This window comes from Stegostoma tigrinum, chromosome 14 (assembly GCF_030684315.1).
Source record: "Stegostoma tigrinum isolate sSteTig4 chromosome 14, sSteTig4.hap1, whole genome shotgun sequence".
Classification (NCBI taxonomy): Eukaryota; Metazoa; Chordata; class Chondrichthyes; order Orectolobiformes; family Stegostomatidae; genus Stegostoma; species Stegostoma tigrinum.
The window spans coordinates 53,700,142-53,727,996 of NC_081367.1; the positions used below are offsets into that span (position 1 = coordinate 53,700,142).

Sequence of the window (27,855 nt, forward strand, 5' to 3'; positions counted from 1 at the left end):
CTGAGAAGGCATTTTTCCCTGGTGGTAAATCAAAAGCTGCAGACCTAATCTCAGGATGAAAGGTAAGCCATTTAGAACCGAGGTGAGGAAAAATTCCTTCACTCAGAGGGTTGTGGGTCTTTGACTTCTCTTCTGCTTCCAGCAATCTTCAGATTTACCTTTCAGCTTTATGTATTTGATTCATGATTGGAAAATTATTTTTATGAAAATATTGTGCTCTTGATCCACAATATGACAACCCATTCCAATCTTATTGTAATTAATTTCTTCCTCATGAGGATATCAATGGAATTCACTGAAAGACGGGCAGATCAGAAACTGACAGGGAAAACTGTAATTAAACAAGGGATAGCATTTAAAGAAGAGACGTTTCACTTACAAGCTAAGTACAAGCTAAGTACAACTGACAAGAGTGAAAGGCAGGGAACCCAAAACTAGAACTGCTCATATGATGAGGGAGATAGAGAATATGAAGAAACAGCAACAACAATAACACAAAAAAAAAATGCATGGTGCTGAATTTTCAAGCAAGTAGGAGGCTAAATACTTTCCTTTGGTTTCCAACATCTAATTGAGAAACTGGCAAAGACAGAATAAGGATTGGAACAGCAGCCAATGTAAAAATGAACCCAGGAATAGCAAGTGGGTGGTAAGACATGGAGTGGATTATCTTCCAGATAAACAGGATAACATATGCTCTGAGATACATGGCAATGCTGGAATACTAAATAGTACTTTTAACCCATGTTTGCTAAGTGGATACTGAGAAAATAACATCATGAACAAAAATGGTACATGTTAGATAGGGTACAAACTAACAGGCAAATAGGGATAACTTAGTAGAGAGATCAGTCAGGCCTACAGCAGAAAAATTACTTGATCCAGATATCTTACAACCCAGATTAAAGGAACTGTGGGTAGAGATAGCAAAAGGGCTTCCCATAATCTCCCAAAAACATTTCTCCTAAAACAATTCACTGAATTTGTAGAGTTAATCTGAACCTTTATAACGTTTTGTATAGGGTAGAACACAGTTGGTGTAAGCAGCTCCAGTGACCATACTTAAAAGAATTAAAAGTATACAGAGGAATCAAAGAGTCAGAAAATGATTATAGCACAGGAGGAGGAGGCCATTCAATCCTGCCATCTGTGCTGGCTGTCTGAAGTACTGATTTATCAAGCAACATTCTGTGATTTCTCTGCATAACTCTTCGTTTTCAAAACAATAATTCAAATTCTGCTTAACTGCCTCTACTGAACCTTTCTCTAACACACTCTCAGGCAGTGCATTCCAGACACAAAGCTACACACTGTGTAAAACAAATTTTCTCATGTTGCCATTACCTCTTTAGTTAGTTGCTTAAATCTGTTTCTCCTCAACCTCAAGCATACTACCAATGTGAAGTTATTCCCTATCTACTCTGTGCAGACAGCAGGACTTTCATCAATCCTCCTCTTAGCCTTCCTTTCTGAAAGAACAGTTCCAACTTCTCAAATGTATCCATGTAATTGAAGGTCTGTGCCCCAAAACTATTCTCAAATCTTTTCTGCAGCCTCTATAAATTTTTCACACCCTTTCAGAACAGAAACTTCAGGTTGGTGCTGTTCACAGATATTGCTTGGCAACCTTCTAGATGGTAGAGATCATGGGTCTAAAAAGTGCTGTCAGAGGAGTCTTGGTGACTTACCCTAAATGAATTCTTACAGTGAAGTCCTTTGTCCTTTTTTTAAATTCCAGTCATGGGAATGTTGGTACTGCTGGCTAAACCTTGAGAAGGTGGTGGTGAGCTGCCTTTTTAAAACTGCTGTAGTCCATTTGTTATAGGGAGGGAGTGTCACAAATTCGATCCGGTGTCACAAAAAGAACAGCAATATATTCCCAAGCCAGGATTGTGATTGGTTTGAACGGGAATAGGTGGTGTTCCCATGTATCTGTTGCCCTTGACCTTCCACATAGTAGCGGTCATGGTTGTGGAAGCTGATGTTTAAGGAGCATTGGTGAATTTCTGCAGTGCATCTTGTGTACACGTTTGCTCCACAGTGTCAGTGATGGAGGGAGTGAATGGTTGTGGATGTGGTGCCAAGTGGTTCATTTCGGAAGGAAAAACTTGAAAGCAGAATACAGGGTTAACGGAAAGATTCTTGGCAACGTAGAGGAGCAGAGGGATCTTAGGGTTCATGTCCACAGTTCCCTGAAAGCCGCAACCCAGATCGATAGAGTTGTTAAAAAGGCATATGGTGTGTTAGCTTTCATTAATAGAGGGACTGAGTTCAAGAGCCATGAAGTTATGCCCCAGCTACAAAAGCCTGGTTTGGCCACATCTGGGGTATTGTATCCAGGTCTGGTCGCCTCATTCCAGGAAAGACATGGAAGCCTTGGAAAAGGTGCAGAGGAGATTTATCTGAATGTTGCCTGGAATGGAGGGATAGTCTTATGAGGAAAGGTTGAGAGAGCTAGGGCTTTTCTCTTTAGAACAACGAAGGATGAGAGGTGACTGTGATAGAGGTGTAAAAAGATCAGAGGTATAGGCAAAGTAGATAATCAGAGACTTTCTTCCTAGGGTGGAAGGAGCTATTATGAGGGGGCATGGATTTAAGGTGAGTGGAGGTAGATAATAGGGGAGACGTCAGAGGTACATTTTTTACTCAGTGAGTTGTCGGGGCATGGAATGCATTGCCGGACAGGGTAGTTTACTCGGCCTCATTTGAGGCATTTAAGCAGCTATTAGATTGGTATATGGATGATAGTATAAGGTAGGGGTGTAGGTTAGATAGACCTTAGGATCAGTGTAAAAGTTCAGCACAACATTGTGGGCCGAAGGGCCTGTACTGCTGTACTGTTCTATATTCTTTATGTTAAGTGGGCTGTTTTGTCCTGGACATTGTGAAGCTTCTAGAGTGTTTCTGACGCTGAGCTCAGTGGAGAGTATTCCATCATAGTCCTGACTTGTATCTTGTTGATGGTAGTCAGGCTTTGGAGAATCAAGAGCAAGTTACTCACTGAAAGATTCTGAGTTTCTGACCTGCTTTTGTAAGCATTGTTTTTACATGACTGGTCCAGTTCAGTTCAATTTTTGGGTCAATGGTAACCTCCAGGATGTTGATAATGGGACATTAAGTTATGGTAACACCCACTGAATGTCAAGGGACAGTGGTTAGATTCCTTCTTGTTGGAGGTAGTCATTGCCGAGCATTTGTGTAAAACGAATGTTACTTGCAGCCTGTCAACCAGACTTGTGTATTATCCAAGTATTGCTGTATTTGGATTTGGACTTGGACTGCTTCAGAATCTGAGAAGTGACAAATGGTGCTGAACATTGTGCATTCGCCAGCAAGCATCTCCGCTTCTAGCCTTGTGATGGAGGGACGGTCATTGAGGAAGCAGCTAGATATAAGTGGATATGGGACACTGCCCTAAGAACTCCTAGAGCCGAGATGACTGACCTCAAACAGCCACAGCCATCTTCCATTGTGCCAGATATGACTCTAATCAGAGGAATGATTGACTGAAGACTGGCACCCCATATGGTGAGGACCTCTGGAGGAGGTCAAGATGGATCATTCACTTGGCTCTTCTGGCTGAAGATTGTTGTAAATGCTTCAGCTTTATTGGCTGCATTGATGTGCTGGGCTCCTCCAATATCGAGGATTTGGATGTTTCTGGAGCTCCCACTTCACTGACTCATTTGTCCAGCACAACCAATGACTGGATGTCGCAGGACTGCAGAGCTTAGATTTGATCCATCCACTGACTGTGGAATCATTTGGCTGTCTACCACTTACTGCTTATGCCGTTTGGCTTGCAGGTTGTCTTGTTTTGTAGCTTCACAAGGTTGACATCTCTTTCTTAAGTATGCCTGGTGCTGCTCCTGGCACACCCTCCTGCACTCTTCGTTGAGCCAGGCTTGATCCCCTGGCTTAAAGGTAATGGCAGAGAGGGGATGAAACTGGACCATGAGGTTGTTGGCTATATTGGAGTACAAGTCTGCTGCTGCTGCTGCTGCTGCCACTGCCATCCCACAGCACCCTCTGGATGGCTGTCTGGTTTGAAATTTGTCCAATTCAACACAGCGATAATGCCACACAACACAAAGTAAGATATTTTCAATGTGATGGAGGGACTACACAATAATCACTCTTACTGATACTATCATGGACAGATGCATCTGCAGCAGGAAGATTAGCAAAGATGAGGTTGAGTATGTTTCTCTTTCATTAGTTCCATCATTATTTGCTGCAGACTCAGCTTAGTAGTAATATCTTTTAAGACTCAGCCAGCCTGATCAGTAGCATTGATGCCCAGCCAGCTATTCCTGGTAGGGGGCACTGAAATTCCCAACAAGAGAACCTTGCGCACCCTCAGTGTTTCCGTTAAGTGACATTCAACATACGATTCATTAATTTCTTTTCAGTAGGGACAGCATGTGGTAACCAGGAGGTTCCCTTGCATACGTTTCACTCGATGCCATTCTACTTCATGGGGTCCTGAATCAATGTTGAGGGCTGCCAGGCAAATCCCTCCCAATTGTATACCACTATGCCGCCACCTTTGCTGGATCTGTCCTGCCACTGGGGTAGGACCTGTATAGGAATGGTGATGTTCATGTCTGGGACAGTGAAAATCAATCAGATAATTGCTGTCTGTGTCCATTCATCACATCCTTAATAAAAGATTCTAACATGTTCCCTGCTACTAACGTATAGCTAAGAGGTCCGTACTTTCTTGTTTTCTCTATCATTCCTTTCTCAAATAGCATGATGACATCTGCTTACTTACAATATGCAGGAATCATCCCAGCATCTATCGAATTTTGTTTGGTGATTACCAATGCACCAACATTCTCTATGGCCACCTCCTTCACCACTCTGGGATGAAGATTTATCAACTTCCAGTACCACTGATGTCTAAGAATGTAGATTGGAGGCAAATGTTTGAGGGCAAGTCAACATATAATATGTGGGAGGCTTTCAAATGTAAGTTCCTCAGAACTCAGGACCGGGACAAATCCTTTAAGGATGAAGGATAAGTTTGTCAAGTTTAGGGAACCTTGGATAACGAGAGATATTGTGAGCCTAATCAAAAAGAAAAAGGAAGCATTTATCAAGGCTAGGAGGCTGGGAACACATGAAGCAAGGGTGGAATACAAGGAAAGTTGCAAGAAACTTAAGCAGTGAGTCAAGATAGCTAAAGGGAGTTATGAAAAAAATCACTAGCCAACACGATTAAGGAAAATCCCAAGGCTTTTTACACATATATAAAGAGTAAGAGGGAAGCCAGGCAGAGGGTTGGCCCATTCAAGGACAGAGAAGGGAATTTTTGTGTGGAGCCAGAGGAAATGGGCGAGGTATTAAATGAGTACTTTGTGTCAGTATTCACCATAGAGAAGGACTTGGTGGATGATGAGTCTGGGGAAGGGTGTGTAGATAGTTTGGGTCATGTTGAGATCAAAAGGGAAGTAGTATTGGGGTCTTGAAAACGTTAAGGTAGAAAAATTACCAGGGCCTGATGGGATATATCCCAGAATACTGAGAGAGATAGGGAGGAAATTCCTGGGGCCTCGAGGGAAATCTTTGTATCCTCACTGGCCTCAGGGGAGGTCCCAGAGGAGTGGAAAATAGCCAATGTTGTTCGTTTGTTTAATGATATGGCAGATGGAAATTAATCTGGAAAAATGTGAGGTAATGCATTTTGGAAGGTCTAATCCAGATGGAAAATAGACAGTAAATGGCAGAACGCTTAAGAGTACTGATAGGTAAAGGGATCTGGGTGTACAGGCACATAAGGCATGCTTGCCTTCAGCGGACAGAGCAGCGAGTTTAAAAATTGGCAGGTAATATTGCAGCTTTATGGAACCTTAGTTAGGCTGCATTTGGAATACTGTGTTCAATTCTAGTCGCCACACTACCAGAAAGGTGTGGTGGCTTTGCAGAGGGTACAGAAAGATTTACCAGGATGTTGCCTACTATGGAGGGCATTTGCTATGAGGAAAGGTTGGAGAAACTTGAGTTGTTCTCACTGGGATGACAGAGATTGAGGGGGGTACCTGTTAGAGGTCTACAAGATTATGAAGGGCATGGACAGAGTCAGAAGCTTTTTCCCAGGGTGGAAGACTCAGTTACCGGGGGCCATAGGTTTACGGTGTGAGGGGCAAGGTTTAAAGGTGATGTACAAGGCAAGTTTTTTTACACAGAGAGTGGTGGGTGCCCTGGAACTCGCTGCCAGGAGAGGTAGTGGAAGGAGATACTATACTGACTTTTAAACGGAGTCTTGACTATTACATGAATAGGATGGGAATAGAGGGATATGGTCCCCAGAAGGGTAGATGGTTTTAGTGGTGATGGACAGCATGTTGGTGCAGGCTTGGAGGGCCAAAGGGCCTGTTCCTGTACTATAATTTTCTTTGTTCTTCGTTCTTGTTTAATTACTCCAGTACAGTAGTTGTTTCTCATTACCTAATACCAGATCTAAAATAGCCCGTTTTCCATTTAGCTCAACATGCTGCTTTAGAAAACCATTCTCAGGTCAGTCTTAGGTTGTCCTTTACAGCTCATATTGTTTACCCAATCTATATCAGATTGAAGTCTCCCCTAAGGTCATGCTTCAAGCTTCTCTCTCACGTCCTGATTTATATCACACCCCAAATTAACACCATGTTTGGTAGCCAATAAATAACACCAATATCTGCTGCCCCTCACTGTTTCTTAGCTCTATCTAAAAAACTGCATTCATTGTTTTTCTAATGTGAGATCCTCTTACTAATGCACCGATGCCATCCCTTATCATCCCATGCAACTCTGCCTGCTTTCCTGTCTTGTCTGTCCTTCCTAAATGTGGAATGCCCTGGAATATTCAGTTACCAGTTCTGGTCACCATTCAGTCATGTTTTTGTAATGGCAATTATGTCATAACAATTTAACTCTTTTTGCATTTAAATCATTTAGCTTGCCACAAATGCTGTGTACATTCAGGCAGAGAGAGTGCTTAACGTTATCTTTTTGACATCATTCTGCATTTGAGGAACACCTGATCAGTACTGTACCCAGTGTAACAAAGTGACAGACCTGTTCCCACCAATAGTGTATTGTAATGTTATACACTGATAGACCTGTCCCTATTGATGCTGTATTCTAGTATTATGACAACAGCACTTCCCCCACTAGTAAGGTACCTAAGTATTACTGCAGTGACAGACCTGACCCAAACAGTTCTGTACCCGTCATACGGTGACAGGCATGTAGTGGATCCCACCATTCTACAGAGAGTAATGCATTTATCCCTGTTCAGGTGGCTGTTCCCGTGTTCAAAATTTAGACATTATAACAAGTTTCACCATAATCCTAGCGATTACATGGACAATAAATTAGGATTAGTTTCATTCGGTTGCTGTATTTGCAGGTACCTGTGTGGGTCCTGATGTGTGTTTTTAGTTGGTTACACTGTGTGAAAGCCTTTGCACAAAGCTGGCAGACATAAGGTTTCAGTCCTTTGTGAATTCTCATGTGTCGGCGCAGGCTGCTAGCCTCTGAGAATACTTTGCCACAAATGTTACAAATTGGCTTCATCTTCAGCTGCTTCATGTCAGTATTTCCTGGCTCCACCAGTCTTACACCACTTCCTCCAGTTATCAGCTTTGATTTGCACCGTTCTGCTACAGATTCTTGCTGCTGAGAGCATCTCCGTCTCTGTTTCCCATTTGTTTTCTGAACAAGCTTGTTCTCAGCTAAAGAAGTTTTACAGTTATTGAACAAAGCTGACTGAGAGTCTTTGTTAGGCTGGAGGTCAGTGCTGACTGTGTCTAACTGTGCTGTACTCTCACTACATATTCTCCTCTCCATCCTTCTCACAGTGCAGCCACTCTTTCGTTTAATCTTAGTACACTTGAGCACGTTGTTAGGACTGATGCCTCTCACTGGCAGCATAGAGTTGTGGTCAGCCTTTGGTTTCTGTCCTCTGGTTCTTGACACAACGTTTATGTTTGCTGGCTGTGTTTGTAGTTTTTCGGATTTGAGATGAAGTCCAACATGTGGAGTATTAAGCAACTTATCTTCACAGGTGACCATTCTTCCAGGTCCTTCCTGAACAATGTCCTTCTTTGTCCCTGAAGGAGTGAAGCAGCTACTCAGCTCTGTGTTCCCCTGTATTTCAGATGCTGCTTTCGGGACAGTGTTCAAATTAATTACAGGTGATTCCATTTTTGCTTTACACATTTTCACCACATCTTCCATCTGCAGGTAACCAGCAGCAGCCTCTATTGCAGCAACATTACATCTGTGGACATAACAGATCAGGTTATGATAGCAATAGTTACAATGACTACCTCATGCACCCAAATACAAGGGGCCTGACATTGTCTACTCAGGAAAATCTTTAATCAAGAACATCCAATTCAGTCACTGCTGTTAAGTGGTTTTAGCCTTCCCAACTGGTTTAACAAAAAGCAATAGACGGAAACCAAAAATATCAAAGAACACTGAGAATAGATAATACTCAGTTCTTGCAGAAAAGTATTTCAATTTGCAATAACAAGGCAAAAACCATTAAATGAATTCCATCTAAACTGCCTTTCAAAATGATGGCCTTGGCACAAATACAAATTTTATCCAGCAGTAATCCTGCTGAAATTAAATGCCATGGAAAATTTCCAGCAATCACACCAGACGCAGAGCACATTCAGACGGTTGAATGCAGCATATAGGATCATCAAAATATGATACTAGGCACTTTCTGGGAAATTGATGGATTCCATATATAATGCTCAAGACATACTAAAATCAACACACAGATGTTTCAGCTTATATTAGGATAAGGTTGTGGTCAGTGGCAATGCCTTTATAACTCAACATCAATGCAAATAAATAAATGGTAGTGTTTACAGAAGAGGAAACAATCAGCTTGCTTGATATTCTAAGGGGACTAATGTTGAATTAGGCTTAAGGATTAACCAACATTCATGAAACCAAAATAGCAGTTATGAAGAAAATACAGAACAAACGAATGACAAATTCTGTATTAGATGACTTCCTACTTTTGGTTTTTAACAATAGTGAGAACGTTGCAAATACTCTATAGACTTCAAAATTTCCCTCAAATGGAAAACTGTCCATTTCACTCTGCTTTTTATTCAAGGTGACAGAGGGAATCTAGGGACCTGTATTTCATTGGCCCAACATCTATTGTTGCAAAACTGCTGAAGTCCATAACTAACATCTGAAAATGCTCAGCTGATTAGAGGATCAGTGCCATTAATAGTACTAACTAGGGTGAAGGAAGTAATGTACTATCGCCAAGTTTGCAAATGGGGCAAAATTAGGTAAGGCAAAACGTAAGGGTAACACAAGGAGTCGGAGGAACATAGTCAAGTTAAGTGAGTGGGCAAAGATTTGGCAGAAGGAACACAAAATGGGAAAATGCAAGGTTATGCACTTTGACAAGAAAAATAAAGAGCTGCATATAATTAAATGGGTAAAGATTTCAGAAATTACAACACAAAAATACTTCGACATTTTTAAGGGTCCTGACCCAAAACATCAACTTTCCTGCTCCTCTGATGCTGCCTGGCCTGCTGTGTTCCTCTAGCTCTACACTGTTAAATCCAACTTGAGCATCTGCAGTTCTTAGTATTACACAAAAGAGCGAATTGGGTGCATGAATCACAAAAAGCTAACGTTTAGCTAGTAAAAGGAAAAGTCAATACAATGTTGGCTTGCATTTCAACGGATATGGAATATAAAAATGGGGAGACAAGTTTTGTCAAATTATACAAGGCAATAGTCAGACCACAGCTGCAATAGAGAGAACAGTTTTGGTCCTGTACCTAAAGCAAGATATATTGGCAGTGGAGGCATGCCAAAGGTTTACTTGTGTGATCCTAGGTATGAAAGCATTTTCCGATGAGAGGATGAGCAAATTGGATTTGTACTTATTTGGAGTTTATTTAGATGAATGAGAACAGATATTGTTAAATCATACAACATTGTTAGGGGGTTTGACAGGCTAGACGTTGTGAGGTTGTTTCCCCTTGTGCAAAAGTCTAGGACCAAAGGATGTAACCTCAGAGTCAGGGTCACCCACGTAACACATTGATAAAGATTTTTTTTCTTTCAGGAAGTAGTGAATCTGTGAAATTCTTTACTGTAGAGGCTGAGTTGTTAACAATATTTAAGGCTGGGATACACAAGCTTTAACCATTAAGGGAATCAAGGGTTAGCACAGAATCCCTACAGGAGGGAAGGAGGCTATTTGGCCCATCGAGTCCACACTGACCCCCCTACCCTATCCCTGTAACTCTGCACATCTCTGGACATTATGGGCAATTTAGCATGGCCAATCCATCTGAGCTACACATTTTTGGACTGTGGGAGGAAACCTGAGAAACCAGGCAGACACAGTTATGGGGGTAAGGCAGGGAAGTAGAGTTAAGGGTTACCAAATTAGCCATAGTCTCATGAATGTTGGAGCAGTCTTGGTGGACCAAATGATTACTTTTGCTCCTATGAAGTATGGCCAGTGCGGCTATGTAAACAGTAGACATTACCCGAGAATATGACAATGTTTATAAAAAGCTGGCTAACATATTAGATCGGGAAGTATCTATGCGAATTACTTCAATGGACTTCTAGAAGATATCTTCGTAAGAGTCTGTCAGCTAAAGCTGAAGTTAATAGAATTGAGGGCAAATTACTGTTCTGATTAAGCAACTGCTGCATGAGAGGTGACACAGCAGTGGTAGTTGAGCTCTTTTACATAAACAGCAACTGATGCTTAGAATAATTGTTAAGCTTGTCAATCTCATTTAAAATTTTAAGGCAAGATAATAAGGATGCAAGAAATATGGGTACATGGAGTCAGGTCACAGATCAGCCATAATTACACCAAACGTGAAGCATAGGCTCAAGCAGAGAAATGATCTCCTGTTTCTAAACTGATGAATGAACACTCACCAGCTGTTTTCATGCGTGTACGAAGACCGACATCATTCAGGGAGCTATTAGTTGAAATAGTGGACCAACAATTAAGTCCGGAATGACCTGGCTCATTTAACCAATTGAAAATCTTCAGGTTCAACATTCCAACAATTTCTCCAAATCTCCAGGAATAATCACCCCACAGCCAAGATGGGAAACCACATCCCACACTCTCTTCACCAGACTTGGATATGCCTTGATCTATTAAAGACCTGTTTGGATGTTAGCTGGAGACTGATGTCAAATTTTGACATGTAACTGACCTCCGCTTTGCTTTGTTTTCTAGCAGAAGCAGGTTAACAAAACATGGAACTGAGATCCTCTTTCTCTAAGACCCTTGGGACTGGAACAGCAGTGAACTGGGTCAGACTGGGATGAAGGAATGATAGAACATAGAACACTACAGCACAGTCCAGGCCCTTTGGCCCCTGATGTTGCGTCGACCTGTGAAACCAAACTGAAGCCCATCTAACCTACACTATTCCATTTTTATCCATATGTTTATCCAATGACCATTTAAATGCCCTTAAATTTGGCAGGTCTACTACTGTTGCAAACTGGGCATTCCATTTCCTTACTACTCTCTGAGTAAAGAACCTACCTCTGACATCTGTCCCATATCTATCACCCCTCAATTTGAAGCTACGTCCCCTCGTGCTAGCCATCTCCACCTGAGGAAAAAGGCTCTCACTGTCCACCCTACCTAATCCTCTGATCATCTTGTATGTCTCTATTAGGTCATCTCTTAACCTCCTTCTCTCTAACGAGAACAGCCTCTGTCCATCAGCTTTTCCTCATAAGACCTTCCCTCCATTTCGGGCAACATCCTGGTGAATCTCCTCTGTACCTTTTCCAATGCTTCCACATCCTTCCTATAATGCGGCGACCAGAACTGTATGCAATACTCCACGGGTGGCTGCACCAAAGTTTTGTATAGCTGCAACATGACCTCATGACTCTGAAACTCAATCCCTCTACCAATAAAACCTAACACACTGTACGCCTTCTTAACAACCCTATCAACCTGGGTGGCAACTTTCAGGGATCTATGTACATGGACACCGAGGTCTCTCTGCTTATCCACACTACCAAGAATCTTACCATTAGTCCAGTACTCTGTATTCCTGTTACTCCTTCCAAAGTGAATCACCTCACATTTTTCTGCATTAAACTCCATTTGCCACCTCTCAGCCCATCTCTGCAGCTTATCTATGTCCCTCTGTAAACTGCAATATCCTTTCACACTATCCACAACTCCACCGACTTTAGTGTTATCTGCAAATTTACTAACCCATCCTTCTACGCCCTCATCTATATCATTTATAAAAATGACCAACAGCAGTGGCCTCAAAACAGATCCTTGCGGTACACCGCTAGTAACTGAACTCCAAGATGAACATTTCCCATCAACCACCACCCTCTGTCTTCTTCCAACTAGCCAATTTTTGATCCAAACCGCTAAATCACCCTCAATCTCATGACTCCCTATGATATGCAATAGCTTACTGTGGAGAACTTTATCAAACGCTTTACTGAAAACCATATACACCACATTAACCGCTTTACCCTCATCTACCTGTTTGGTCTAGTTAGGCCCCATTTAGAATACTGTGTCCAATTTTGGGCTCCACACCTCAGGAAGGACATACTGGCACTGGAGCGTGTCCAGAGGAGATTCACATGGATGATCCCTGGAATGGTAGGTTTAACGTACGTTGAATGGCTAAGGATCCTGGGATTGTATTCATTAGAGTACAGAAAGTTGAGGGGAGATCTAATAGAAACTTACAATATAACATATGGCTTAGAAAGGGTGGACGCTGGGAAGTTGTTTCTGTTAGGCGGGGAGAGTAGGACCTGTGGGCACAGCCTTAGAATTAGAGGAGGTAAATTTTAAACTGAAATGAGGAGACATTTCTTTAGCCAGAGAGTGGTGGGCCTGTGGAATTCATTGCCACAGAATGCAGTGGAGGCCGGGACATTGAATGCCTTCAAGGCAGAGATTGATAAATTCTTGATCTCACAAGGAATCATGGGCTATGGGGAGAGTGCAGGGAAGTGGAGTTGAAATGCCCATCAGCCATGATTTAAATGGTGGAGTGGACTCGATGGGCCGAATGGCCTTACTTACACTCCTATGTCTTATGGTCACCTTCTCAAAGAACTCAATAAGGTTTGTGAAGCATGACCTACCCTTCACAAAACCGTGTTGACTATCCCTAATCAAATTATCCCTTTCTAGATGATTACAAATCCCATCTCTTATAATCCTTTCCAACACTTTACCCACAACCAAAGTAAGGCTCACTGGTCTGTAATTACCAGGATTCTCCCTCCTCCCCTTCTTGAGCAAGAGGACAACATTTGTTATCCTCCAGTCTTCTGGCACTATTCCTGAAGACAATGACGACATAAAGATCAAAGACAAAGGCTCTGCAATCACGTCCCTAGCATCGCAGAGAATCCTAGGATACATCCCATCCGGCCCAGGGGACTTAGCTATTTTCACATTTTCCAGAATTGTTAACACCTCCTCCTTATGAACCTCAATCCCGTCTAGTCTAATTGCCTGCCTCTCAGTATTCTCCTCGACAACATTGTCTTTTTCCTGAGCGATTACTAATGAAAAATTTTCAGTTAGGATTTATTCATTAGGAAACTGCAGGGGTTGGGCACAAATGAAATGTAGAGCTTGTTCAAGGAACAGCTAATGTGTGTCCTTGATAAGCATGTCCCTTTCAGGCAGGGAGGAAGTGGTCAAGTGAAGGAACCACTGCTTCCCACTACTGTCCTTCATTGGGGTTAATCTTACTCTAGTCATTCTTTTGTTCTTGACATACCTAGAGAAAGCTTTAGGGTTTTCCTTGATCCTACCTGCCAAAGACTTCTCATGTCCCCTCCTGGCTCTTCATAGCTCTCTCTTCAGTGCCTTCCTGGCTAACTTGTAATGCTCAAGCGCCCTGAGCCTTCACGCCTCATCTTTACATAAGCTTCCCTTTTCCTCTTGACAAGAGAGTTTCAATTTCTTTAGTAAACCACGGTTCCCTCACTTGACAACTTCCTCCCTGCCTGAAAGGGACATGCTTATCAAGGACACACATTAGCTGTTCCTTGAACAAGCTCTACATTTCATTTGTGCTCAACCCCTGCAGTTTCCTTCTCTATCCTATGCATCCTAAATCATGCTTAATTGCCGTTCCCCCCAGCTATAACTCTTGCTCTGCAGTATATACCTATCCCTTTCCATCGCTAAAGTTAACGTAACCGAACTGTGGTCACTATCACCGAAGAGCACACATACCTCCAAATCTAACACCTGGCCTGGCTCAGTAACCAGAACCAAATCCAAAGTGGCCTCACCTCTTGCTGGCCTATCTACATACTGTGTCAGGAAACCCTCCTGCACACATTGGACAAAAACTGACGCATCTAACGTACTCAACCTATAGCATTTCCATCAATATTTGGTAAGTTAAAGACCCCATAACAACTACCCTGTTACCTTCGCTCCTTTCCAGAATCATCTTGGCAATCCTTTCCTCTACATCTCTGGAAATTTTCAGAGGCTTACAGAAAACTCCCAACAGGGTGACCTCTCCTTTCCTGTTTCTAACCTCAGCAGAAGAGTCCTCATCAAACGTCCATTCTGCCACCGTAATACTGTCCTTGACGAATAATGCCACACCTCCCCCTCTTTTACCACCTTCCCTGATCTTACCGAAACATCTAAGCCCCAGAGCCTGCAACAACCACTCCTGTCCCTGCTCTATCCCTGTCTCCGAGACGGCCACAACATCGAAGTCCCAGGTACCAATCCATGCTGCAAGTTCACCCACCTTATTCCAGATGCTCCTGGCGTTGAAGTAGACGCACTTCAAACCACCTTCCTGCCTGCTGGTACACTCCAGTGACCTTGAAAGCTTATTTATGACTTCATTACTCTCAACCTCCTGGACACTGGAACTACAATTCAGGTTCCCACCCCTCTGCTGAATTACTTTAAACCCTCCCGAACAGCATTAGCAAATTTCCTCCCCAGGATATTGGTATCCCTCTGGTTCAGGTGTAGACCATACCTTTTCTAGAGGTCCCACCTACCCCACAAGAAGCCCCAATTATCCAGGTATCTGAATCCCTCCCACCTGCACCATCCCTGCAGCCATGTGTTCAACTGCTCTCACTCCCTATTCCTCACCTCGCTAGCACGTGGTGCAGATAACAATTCTGTTTGTTCTAGCTCTAAGCTTCCACCCTAGCCCCCTGAATTTCTGCCTCACATCCCCAACCCTTTTCCTACCTATGTCGTTGGTGCCTATGTGGACCACAACTTGGGGCTGCTCCCAATCCCCCTTAAGGATCCCAAAAACACGATCCGAGACGTCACGGACCCTGGCACCTGGGAGGCAACATACCAACCGCGAGTCTTTCTCGTTCCCACAAAATTTTCTATATGTCCTCCTAACTATAGAGTCCTCAATAACTAATGCTCTCCTCCTCTCCCCCATTCCCTTCTGAGCAACAGGGCCAGACTCTGTGCCAGAGACCTGCACCCCATGGCTTACCCCTGGTAAGTCACTCCCCCCACAACAGTATCCCAAATGGTACACTTGTTATTGAGGGGAACAGCCACAGGGGATCCCTGCACTGTCTGCCTGTTCCCTTTCTATCCTCTGACTGAAATCCATCTACCTTTTTCCTGTACCGGAGGTGTGACTACCTCGCTGTAACTCCTATCAATCATCCCCTTAGCCTCCAGAATGCTCCGAAGTTCATCCAGCTCCAGCTCCAGTTCCCTAACGCGGTTCCCGAGGAGCTGGAGTTGGGTGCAATTCCCACAGATGAAGTCAGTGGGGTCACTAGTCGTGACCCTTACCTCTCACATTCTACAGGAGGAACATGCAACTGCCCTGGCACCCATTCCTCTGTTCTAAATTCACACATAGACTATTGAAAAAGAAAAAAAAATAATAATCTTACCAAATCAGCGCTCAGATCCTTTTGTTGGTGGGAGGAGGAGGATGGGTCATAGACACTACTTAAGTAATGTTTCAGGTGAAGCAACCGCCCAAATATATTACCTCACTTACCTTCCTGTTGGCACTCTGGCTCACGCTGCTGCCACTGAAAATGAGGGCCGCTGCTGGGTTGGAGGGAGGCAAATTGTTCCTGACAGTGGGGTGAAATGGGTCTGGGAAGGGGCAGTTGGTTACTAAAGAGTGCAGTGCTGAAGTGGCAGGTAATAACTTGTATTCCATCACTGTTTGTCTGAAACTGAGTGAGTAAATCTGCCTACAGCTGACAATTTAACAGAAAGACAAATTCTCACCCATCAATATTAATGTTTCCAGTGTATACAAAATCCAAGATTTTTTGAAACCCATCAGAGCTGACATGGTTGGGATCAAGGAACACAACATTATTGTCCAGACTGAGCCCGTAAACAGATCGGAAATAGTCGCTGAATGCAGCTAAAACATTTCGGTGGGCTCGGAACTGCAACTGGCCAATGACAACAGTACAGTCACACAAAAAGCCATCGAGGCGCTGCTGTTGGAGCTGGTCAAGGAGTTGCTTGCAGTGATGAACCTGCTGCATTCTGTGGCCAATGATGTTGGTCAGCTCTCAGCTGAAAATCATTGCAATAAGACATTAGTAAAGGAAATCAAAAGTCATCAGTAATCAGACTCAGTTAAGATTCAGCTGACAATTCAATCACCAAGCCCTTACATTTTCCCCAACTCTCTTCCTCCATCACCTGTGACCCCCCCCCACCCTGTGTTTTCTCTCTCTCTCTCTCTTCCCCACCCCCCCACTCAGCCATTCTCTTCCCTTCCTCATTGCTGTCTCTCTCTCTCATCACCACCACCCCCCGTGTCTCTGTCTCTCTCTACCTCTTCATGAGACCATAAAATATAGGAGAGAATTAGGCCATTTCATTATCAAGTCTGCTGTGCCATTCGATCATGGGTGATATGTTTTCCAATCCCACTCTCCTGCCTTTTCCCTGTAACCCTTGATCCCCTGACTAACCAAGAACCAATTTATCTCTGTCTTACATACACCCAATGACTTGTCTCCACAGACCTGTGTAGCAATGAGTTCCACAGATTCACCACCCTCTGGCTGAAAAAAATTCTTCATCTTAGTTCATAGGGTCGTCCCTTCACTTTGAGACTGTGCCTTTGTGTCCTAGCATCTCCTACTCTTGGAAACATCATCTTCACGTCTACATGTGCAAAGTCCACACAAACAACTGCCCAAGGACAGAACATCTGCAGTTCTTGCTATCTCCTTCTTTGTGTCCCCTCTATCCAGGCCTCTCAATATTCTGAAAGTTCCAATCAGATCCTCCCTCATCTTCCTAAATTCGATTGACTACAGACCCAGGGTCCTCAATGCCCCTTATATGACAAGCCCTTCATCCCAGGGTCATTCTTGTAAACGTTCCCCAAGGCCAGCACATCCTTCCTCGCAGACAGGGCCAAAACAGCTCACAATATTCCAAAGGCAATCTGACCACAGCCTTATACAGCCTCAGCAATACATCCATGATGTTGTACTCCAGCCCTTTCAAATTGAATACACTTGCTTTCCTAACTGCCAGCTCAACTTGCATATTACCCTTAAGAGAATCCTGAACTAGGACTCCCAAATCCTTTTGTGCTTTGGATTTTCAAAGCCTCTCCACACTTAGAAAATGGTCTACACCACTGATCTTTCTACCAAAGTGCACAAGCTCACAACTTCACACATTGAATTCCATTTGCCACTTCTTTGCCCATTTGCCTGACATGTCCAATTCCTCCGCAACCTCCCACTTTCTCAGCACTACCTGTCCCTCCACCTAGCTTTGCGTGTCGTCTACAAACATAGCAACAACACCCTCAATTCTTTTGTCTGGGTCTTTAATGTATAACGTGGATAGTTATGGTCCCAACACTGGGTCCTGCGGAACTCCAGGCGTTACCCAGTTGTCATCCTGAAAAAGACCCCCTTTATCCCCACTCTCCGTCATCTAACAGTCAGCCAATCCTCTACTGATACCAGTACCATGCCCACTAACACCATGGGCTCTTATCTTGGTCAGCAACCTCCTGTGCAGCAGCTTGTCAAAGACCTTCTGGAAATCCAAATAGATCACGCCCACCGGCTCTCCCTAGTCTAACTTGCTCGTTACCTTCTCGAAGAGTTCTAACTGATTTGTCAGGCATCCCTCCCCGTGCTGACTCAGTCCTATTTTTACCATCTCCGTAATCTTATCTCGCTCGCCTTCCCCCATCTGTCCGTCTCTCTCTCTCTCTCCACCTTGCTCCGATTACCTCCTCTTTCCTTCTTTCTCTTTCTCCCATCCTCCTTGATGTACTATTGTTATTATTTTTACCTGTTAATTTTCTCTCCCAATCGCTCAGCCGCCATCCCGGTGCCGTCACATCCGGTCATGTGCTCTACGGGTCATAACCCGGATCCACTTCCCACGGCTCGTTACCTCGGTGATCGCCTTAACCAGTAGCCTGCACCGTCTCTGCTTACCGACTCAAGTGAGTGTCAGCGTCATTTGCTCGCAGTCACTAAGCGGTTTGTTTGAGTTAGGATGCTTTGAAATAACTCCTACCCGCTACGTTCACCACTTCTTCAAAACCCCTCCCCGTGTCTCTGAACAACTTGCCGAATCTTTCGCCCCCAGCCCCATCCACCTCTACCCCCTTACACGCTCCAACATTCATTTGCAAACGCTACCCATTCTCTGAACACCTTCATACCTCAAACATTCCTCTGACCCTTCATCACTTCCTCCTCTCAACCAACCCCATGTTCACCCTCAAACGCCTCTGGCATTCCCCAAATACTTCCCTCACTCAAACCCAAACACACCCATCTCTCAAACAACCCCACATCCACCCCCAAGCAATCCTCCATTTACCAAATACTGACGATTCCCAAATGCCCCTCATTCACCCCAAAACACTGCTGTCCCTCAAACTCTACTCAATTCACTAACATGCTTTCCAATTTACTCCTAAACATACCCCACCCTCAAACATTACCCCATTCACCTCCAGTCTCCTTATCCAATTTGATCATTACTCCCTCAAAGCATTCTAATGGATTTGCCAGGTGTGACTTCCCCTTGATGAAGCTGTGCTGACTCTGCCCTATGTTACCGTGCACATCCAAGGATTCTGCAATCTCTTCCTTAATGATGGACTCCTTCCTTTCTTAAGCAGGGGTGTAACATTAGCCACTTTCCGGTCCTCTGGGAGCCACCCTAGCTCGAGTTATTCTGGAAAGATAACCACCAATGCCATTACAATCTTCTTCAGAAATCTGGGATGTAGTCGATCTGGTCTGGGTGATCAATCCACTTTCAAACCTTTCGATTTCCACAACAACGTTTCATGAGTGGTGACCACTACGCTCACCATTGTCCCCAACCCTAGTGTAATTCTGATATTTTCCACTGTGAAAACTGATGCAAATACCTATTCAGTTCCTCTGCTATTTCTTTGTTCCCTGTTACTACTTCTCCAGTGTTATTTTCAGCAATCAAGTGTCCACATTGATGCTCTTATTTCTCATGTCTAAAACAAATTTTGCATTTTTTTTGTATTACTAACTAGTTTACTCTCATAACCCAAACAACTGCAACTGTACCTGGAAAGACCCTAGAAACACTTCATATGTCTACTACTTTACAATCTCAGTCTTCTGGCAATGCAATAATTTCTGTCTGAGCCTCAAACTGCCAAAAACACAGGGAAGGAATCAATATCAAGTCCAACAGCTTCCCAACTGGAGAACTGAAGACTCATGCTGTGGACAAAACAGTGCTCCTAGCTAACTGATTACAACACTGGCATCTATCAAAAATGGAAAATTTCTCAAATATTCCTGTTATTAAAACACAGGGAAACATAAGGACAGGAGGAAGATGCTTAAATCTGGAGAGCCAATGTTCCAAATGTCTACAATCCAATGTATGATGAAATTGTAGCTAATTTCACGCCTGAAAGCTCACCTCTCATTCCCTTAGTGGAAATATTCAAGAATATAATGTATTCAGAAAAAATATAAAAGGAGAAAAAAGGGGGATGGAGTAGCAGTAACTGATCAGGATAAACATACTATTTGAAAGAAAAGACAAAGTCAGAATCTATTTGCCCAGAGTTGAGAAATATAAGTTTGATCTGGCACTTGGGTATACACTATGGTTCTCCAAGTAGTGGAGGAGAGGGGAAAATCTGTAAGGGAAAACTCACAAGAGCTATGGGGAGGACTTTAGCCCAATTGATATTGGATGAGTCATGTTAGAGTAAAATGATTAAGACGTGAAGGAATTTCTAGGATATATCCAGGAAAAGCTGATATAAATATTTTCAAACCACCTTGGAAGAAGACTGCATAACTGGATGATTAGATCTTGAGGAGTATGTTGTGTTTGAATTTGGGGGCTTTGTGACTAGAATTATTTAATATAGGCAGTTGATTATTCCTAAGGAATTTTCAGATAGTTTATTTGTTTCTTAAGAAGCGAAAGTCTAGATATGACACTATCATTAATTAGACAATTAGGTATACAACCCAAGACAATTGAGGATGGTTCATTGATACCAGAGGACAAAGAATCTTGGTGTTTGTCAGTTCCATTAAAATTGTGAAGGCAGTATCATCTGAAGCTGAAGTGATATGGTGCTCTTTCTTAGGTCTTAGCCCTTCTCTCCTCTTCCATTTTCCATCTGAAGGAGAAAGCTGTCTGTTGAGCACCTTCACCTGACAAGCAATGTCCTTTGCTTTTGAGCATTTTGAGAGACTTTTCAGGAGTGGCAATCTGTGCTTTGTCAATCACTTTTTTGGAATCCTTTTAATCAGTGGGCAGGAAACAATCACTCATGACATTAGAATTAACATTGTCCCTTGCTCACCTTCATTTGAAGATTAGTTTTCATGTTTTTTGGGAATGTAACTTTTATTTTCCCCAAACACAGCATTGATAATGGGTTATGTATGGTGCCAAATAATGATATGCTAGTTTGTGGTGGCCATTTTTGTTACCTTTTTGTGTTGTTTATTAGCAATTGTTTTCGTTTGGGAAAGGTAAGTAGATCATAGACACCTACGGTGTAGAAATAGCCCTTCAGCCCAACAAGTCCGCAACGACCCTCAGAGCATCCCACCCAGACACATCCCCCTAATCTCCACATCCTTGACCACTATGGGCGGTTTAGCATGGTCAATCCACCCAACCTGCACATCTTTGCACTGTGGGAGGAAGCCCATGCAGACACAGGGAGAATGTGCAAACTCCACACACAGTTACCCAATACTGGAATTGAATCCAGGTCCGTGGTGCTGTGAGGCAGCAGTGCTAACCACTGAGCTACCCTGACAGTTACTGTAACAGTTACATCAGATCTCAAACTGTCAGAGAAATACTAGAAAAACTCAGTTTTAAAGGAATGTTGATTTCCGGTGGCCATGACAAAGAGATCTAGTGTTTGAGAACAATTGTGAATTATTAATAGACAATTATTGTTTTACTATCAAAACAAAAAAAGAATCAACATAGATATAATCATTGGTTGTACACAGTCATCAATTGCAAACATTAAGCTTATGCCACGAAATACCCACTTAAACGCGCACAGTCTTCAGGAATGGAGGAAACAAATGGATATCTCTGCAGAGAAGGAGGGGAGGATCTTGTTTCAATAATGTACATTGATCCTAACAAGATTGATCGGATAGTAAAAGGGGTGCTGCTAGAAGATTTTGAACAGCTAGAAAGAAAACAAGAAGTAGAACCTCAAAAGCAATAACTTAGGATTACTACCTGTGCCATGGGCAAACTAGCATAGAGGCAATAAAGTCAAGAGGGAATATATGTGGCTTAAAGATTGGTATGGGAGGAATGGTTTCATTTCATGGATCCCTGGCGTAACTGGTAGGGTAGTCAGGAGGTTTTCCATTTGGAAGGGCTTCACTTAACCTGTGCTGGGACCAGTGTCCCAATGAAGTGAACAACTAGGACTTAAAGAAGGCTTTAAACTAACTAGACGGTGCAACGTAAGCTTACAAAATAAAAGGATATAGCGCATTTTGAACACAGTGCCAAGAGAGGGGGCAGAAAGATTAACCCTATAGAAGGCAAAGAGTGGCTTCATTGTGAGCATAGTGTAATGGAGACTGAGTGAAAAATCCAAAAGTGACTTGTCAGGAAATCTATACGGTATTTGGTTGGTGAGAAGTTATTGTCAGGACTGAATTCAAATACATTTCAGCTAGGAACATTTGAAAAAGGGAGGTAAAATTAATTCAAGTCCAAATCTAAAAATAGTTAAGTAAAACCGAAGGAAAACAAAGGGAATGTAAGTATGTTTGTTACCAGTATGATTTTATAGTTAGCTTATATTTATTCTCAGGACGAAAAATAGTTTTCAGAGTGATGGGGTGGCAAGTCATTGGTGAGAATGTGTATGTGTGAAGACATGCATGTACTGTGTCTCCCAGAGAAACACATCTGCAGGAACTGTCACCAGCTGCACAAGCTTGAGCGCCAGCTTTTAGAACTTTACGGTAGCTGGAGTCAATCCATGAAGCCAATGTTATATATAGGGAGGCGGTCACACTGCAGCTGAGAAGTATACAAGCGGAGATGGAATGGGTAACAGCCAGGCAGACATAGTAAAACAGGAACTAGTGCTTGCCAATCTGTTTTCTATTTTGTAAAAATTGAAGGTGATGGTTTCTCGGGGGAGTGCAGCCCCTGTCCATGGTCCTCCCAACGTCATCTCAGCTGTACAGTGGGGGAGAAAGAAGAATGAAGGGGCAACAATGATGGGGATTACATAGTCAAGGTATCAGACAGGTATTCTGCGGCATCCAGGATGGTATGTAGCCTCTCTGGTGTCAGAGTCAAGGATGTCAGAGAAGAAATTAAAAGGTAGGATCTCGATAAAAATCTCGAGATCGTTCCCAGTGAGTGCTTGTGGGCATAAGAATAGGAGAATTGATCAATTGAACATGTGGCTGGAGAACTTTTAAGAGGGAGGGCATCAGATTTTTGAGGCATTTGGATTGGTTCTGGGGAAGGAGGGACCTGTATAAGCTGGTTGGAATACATTTTAGCAGGACTGAGACAGATTCCCTGAGACTTGCAGTAGGATTTGTGAGTGCTGTCAGGCTTGGATTAGCTTGGACTAGCTTGTTAGGGCAGTGGAAGCTGGCGGTTAGAAGGAAATTAATCTGGTAACATTAAGTTGAAAAGTTGTGAGGGAGAAATGAACATTTGAGGAATTAATTGTGCATTGAATATGCCTCAATGATGTAAAAAGAGACAAAGTGGAGGATATACCTGAATGCATGCAGCATTTGCAACTACGCAGATAATCTAAAGGTTAAAATATTATTGCCAATAGAGACACATGTTAGCTTGGTGACCGGAACTGGGAACTGAATATTCAAAGATATTTTGTGTTTAGGAAGGAGCGATGTCATGTCTCACTGGGGTAGTAGACTAGAAATCAAGCTCTGTTACTCATGGAGTTGTCACAAAAATTAAAGATTTTATCAAATTATTCAAAGTATGTCTTTTCGACCCAGGTTTACAAAACATTGGTCAGGTTTCTGTGCTTCACAAGAATGACCTTATTATAATAAATATGTTCTAACTACAGTTCAACAACTACAGAACATCAACAATAACTCTATGAGTTAAAACGCTAACCCTGTTATAAAACTCCCCTTACACATGCATACAGACAGGAAAAAAAAGAAACACAGGTGTTTTGGGTGAAGGGAAAAACTGGGAAAGCAGTTCAATGGTCCATGTCCACAGGGCTCACTGAGATGATCCCTTTTGTTTACCAGGACTTGCAGCTCAATGATCTCTCTGCAGGTAGTTTCACTTACTTGCAGAATGTACAGAGGAACTAGTTCACAAATTGTAATATGTCTGATTTATTAGCTAAAAGCAGTAGCTCACAACACCAGGTAAGAGAAACAAACTGATTTACTTAAGGCTCTACGAATTTCTTACTAGAGAAAGAAAGAAAACACTTGTTTCTCAGAGGTCCAAAGGGTTCTGGCTATCTTGTTCATGCCAACAATTGTTCAGCTATTTGGGAGCCAAGAACATCATTGGTGATAGACAAAATGTCTTGTCATCGACACTTGGTTCCTATTCCATAAGCTAGTCAGCTATTTGTTAATGGCTGAACATCATGTTGTATACACTGCCAGTTAAATTTTGTAAGCCACATTCTGTCCCACTGTTTGAACAAACAGCAATGTAAAAAACGCTTACAATGAGTGCCAATAACCTGCTTTTAAAGCACCAAGTAATGAATCACTTCCACAGTTCTAACAGTCTTTTTTTCATTTCAGCATACAATCAAAAGTACAGAAAAAAAGCATTTTATCTTTACTTGCCTCCACCCTTATAAGATGAAACACTATTTCAAAAATATGGTTTATTACAAAATATGTGTTACACAAACAACAACACATATCTATTTATCCTTTCTTAAAGATCACAGTTTACAGAAATTGCTGAAGGGGAAATACACTCTTTCCTTTAGGGTTAATGTGACTTTTATTGCAGACAAAACAGAATGTCTGAGCATTTGAGATTTGATGCCTTCTCCAAATATTGTTTAAACCCCCATCAACTACTTGTTGCCAGCTGAATCTCTGTTTGTGGACATCCTTCGGTTTTGCTGGTCTGCATCTTCTGCTGCTGCTGGAACTGTTGTGCAAGCTGCTTCAGCTGTGCAAACAGTACATACAGTGAATGTCATTTACTTGCTTTCAAATGCATAATAATCCTTCAGCTTCTAAGGCTTTAAAGCAATTACTTACCCATTTTGCAGAAACTTAGAACACAAGGCTAGGAGTAGGCCATTCAGCCTTTTGAGTCTGCTGTATTATTCAAAATGATCATGTCTGATGATAGCCATTCAATCCACAATTAAAAATTCAGAGCAATAAGAAAAGACATGGATTTACAACCTCAATCTTAGAAAGAAATGATACCCTGTCAAAAATACTATTCCTCTAACAGTGGAATAGGATTCAAATGTGTCTTCACAATTGAATTTGCCTTTCTTTAATCCATACAGAATCAATGTGTTCTCTCCAGTTTAGGAACTAACTCAATAGGTAAACTCAGCATGTTAGAGTAGGTTCAATCAAGCAGCTTTTCAGTATGTATTGAAACTGTTTCCACCAGAGCTTACAGAGTTGTACGGCATGGGAACATGCCGATCAAGTTTCCCAAAGTAGACTAGTCCCATTTACCTGTGTTTACATCTAAACCTTTCCTGTTCATGTAGCTATCAAATGCCTTTAACAGTTGTAACCGTACCTGCATCTACCAGTTCTTCATTCCACATAGAAACCACCCTCTGTGTGAAAATGTTAGCCCTCAGGTCCCTTTTAAATCTTTCTGTACTCTCGTTAGATATTTTCCCTCTAGTTTTGAACTCCGCCACCCTAGGGAAAAGACATTTGCAATTCACCTTATCGATACCCCTTGTGCTTTTATAAACCTTTATAAGGTCACCCATCAACGTCCTACACTCCAGTAAGAAAAGTCCCAACCTATCCAGCCTCTCCTTATAACTCAAATCCTCCAGTCCCAGCAACATCCTGGTAAATCTTTTTGAACCCTCTCCAATTTAACATTATCTTTCCTAAAGCAGGGTGACCAGAACTATACGCTCTACTCCAAAAGTGGCCTCACCAAAGTCCTGTACAACCTCAACATGACATTCAAACTCTATACTCAATGGCCAAAGCAATGAAGGCAGGCATGCTAAATGCTTTCTTAACCATCCTGCCTACCTGTGATGCAAATTTCAAAGAATTATGTACCTGACCCCCCCCCCCCCACCACCGTCTGTCTGTTCAACAGCACTACCCAGGGCCTTAATATGAACTGTATAAGTCCTTGTTTGTTTCACCAAAATGCAATACCTCACATTTATCCAAATTAACTCCACCTGCTGCTCCTCAGTCCAATGACCCAATTGATCAAGATCCCTTTGTATTCTTAGATAATCATCTTTACTGTCAACTGTACAATAAATTTTGGTGTCAACTGCAAACAGCCAGCCTTGACCAATAAAGATGTAGCTTTATCGCTCCTGATTCTCCTACGTTCACTTCATGTCTACCTAATGTAGTACAGTCAGGTGTTTAGCTACAGATTGCCTTATACTTTCTAAATGATCTTAGAACATATTTTGGGTTTCCTCTCTTTAAATATATAACAGAGTATTTACCTGTCCTAGTACTTCTGTGTTAGCAAGTCAAGTTGTAGTTCACTCTGAGAACTGTCTACCTCTCCTTCCACCTCACTCTCATTATCTCCATGATCTTCCACTTCTGTTATCACCTGACACACGTTTCTTATTCTCTTCCCTATGATGATACCTTTTCAACGTATTTATGTGCCATTAATTCTTCCTATGATCAGAGTATTTATCAGATAAGTCATTTTACTAGCTGTCCTAACTACTTTGTATAGACCACTTAATTTCATTTTCAGAGGTTCGTTTTGCAAAGGCAAAAGAAACAATAATTTGTGTCCACTTGAAATGACCTAGTTGCTGAATATTTTTCTTTCATTTTCATCTGTGAAACTTTCAGAAGCTCTTCTGCTAGCTTACATGCACATGTAAGATTTTCTAGAAACATGAACAAGTAATTAGATTATTCCCTACAGTGTGGAAACAGGTCATTTGGCCCAACAAGTCCACACTGCCCCTTAGAGCATCCCACCCAGACCCATCCCCCTATAATCCACACACCCCTGAACACCATGGGCAATTTAGCATGGCTAATCCACCTAGCCTGCACATCTTTGGACCGTGGGAGGAAACCGGAGCACCCGGAGGAAACCCACGCAGACACGGGGAGAATGTGCAAACTCTGCACAGGCAGTTACCTGAGGCTGGAATTGAACCTGGGTTCCTGGCGCTGTGAGGCTGCAGTGCTAACCACTGAGCCACCCCAACTGAATCCAACATTGAACATCATCTTTTGATTCAAGAACTTCTCCCTACTCAATTTTAATGGACATGTAACCTCATGCCTGTAAATTAATTTAAATGGATTAAACCCCATTTGAGGAGATCACTGGAAGCAAATTGTAAGAAATCTGACCTTTGTCCCAGCCATGTAGATATTCATAACAATTTATCATTTTGGGCATTAAAATATTTTTGAGAGCCTGATGGTATATTTCCAAAGCTCCCAGTGTTTGCAAATGATATGCAGTTGACCTCAACTGTTTGATATCAACATTGCTCATAACGCCCTGTAAATGATGTGCAGTTGACCTCAATTGTTTGATATCAACATTGCTCATAATGCCCTGAAGAACCCTGATCAGACTATATCTCAATTGATGATCCACAATTACCTAGAAAAGTGAGTTAGCCTTTCCACTGCCAATCCTTAAAGGAAATCGGGTTGTGTTATCCATAGTTGTAAAGATATACTGATGTCCCCCGCTCTTGCTTTCAGGAATGGTCCTGCACAATCCAGTGACACGTGACTGAATCCTTCTTCAAAAACCGATATGTCTCCCAAAGGTTCTGGCTTAATTGCATTTTGGGGTTTTCTTACCGCCTGACTTGTCTGACACCTTTCACTGAACTGCAGTACGTCATTATGAAGTCTTATGTAAAATACCTGTTTATTGATGCTTGTGTTTTTTGTATTTCTTTATGTCCTAGCATAGGAGTTTCATGTGCTACTTGCTACATGTCCTTACGATACCTGGACAGTATTTGATAAAGAATCGTCCAGCAAGCCTACGATGATGGCTGAATATACTCATCCAAACTCCATTTCTAAAATAGTAGCTCTCTGGAACCACGTCAGCCTCAG

The 27,855-nt window shown here is 42.4% G+C and overlaps 1 protein-coding gene across 2 annotated transcripts in view; it reads right to left on the reverse strand.

Annotated features, from left to right (window-relative positions):
* The window catches only part of LOC125457950 (myoneurin), a 40,675-nt gene extending 22,265 nt beyond the window's left edge, over positions 1-18,410 (reverse strand). The window contains exons 1-3 of one of the 2 annotated variants that reach the window (XM_048542771.2): positions 18,347-18,410; positions 16,292-16,591; positions 7,401-8,269 (exon numbers count right to left, since the gene is read on the reverse strand). In XM_048542771.2, the coding sequence (XP_048398728.2) occupies positions 7,401-8,269; positions 16,292-16,560 (1,138 nt within the window). In that variant the 5' untranslated portion in view covers positions 16,561-16,591; positions 18,347-18,410. The other variant, XM_048542772.2, reaches the window with a different exon arrangement.
* Positions 18,411-27,855: the final 9,445 nt, after the last annotated feature.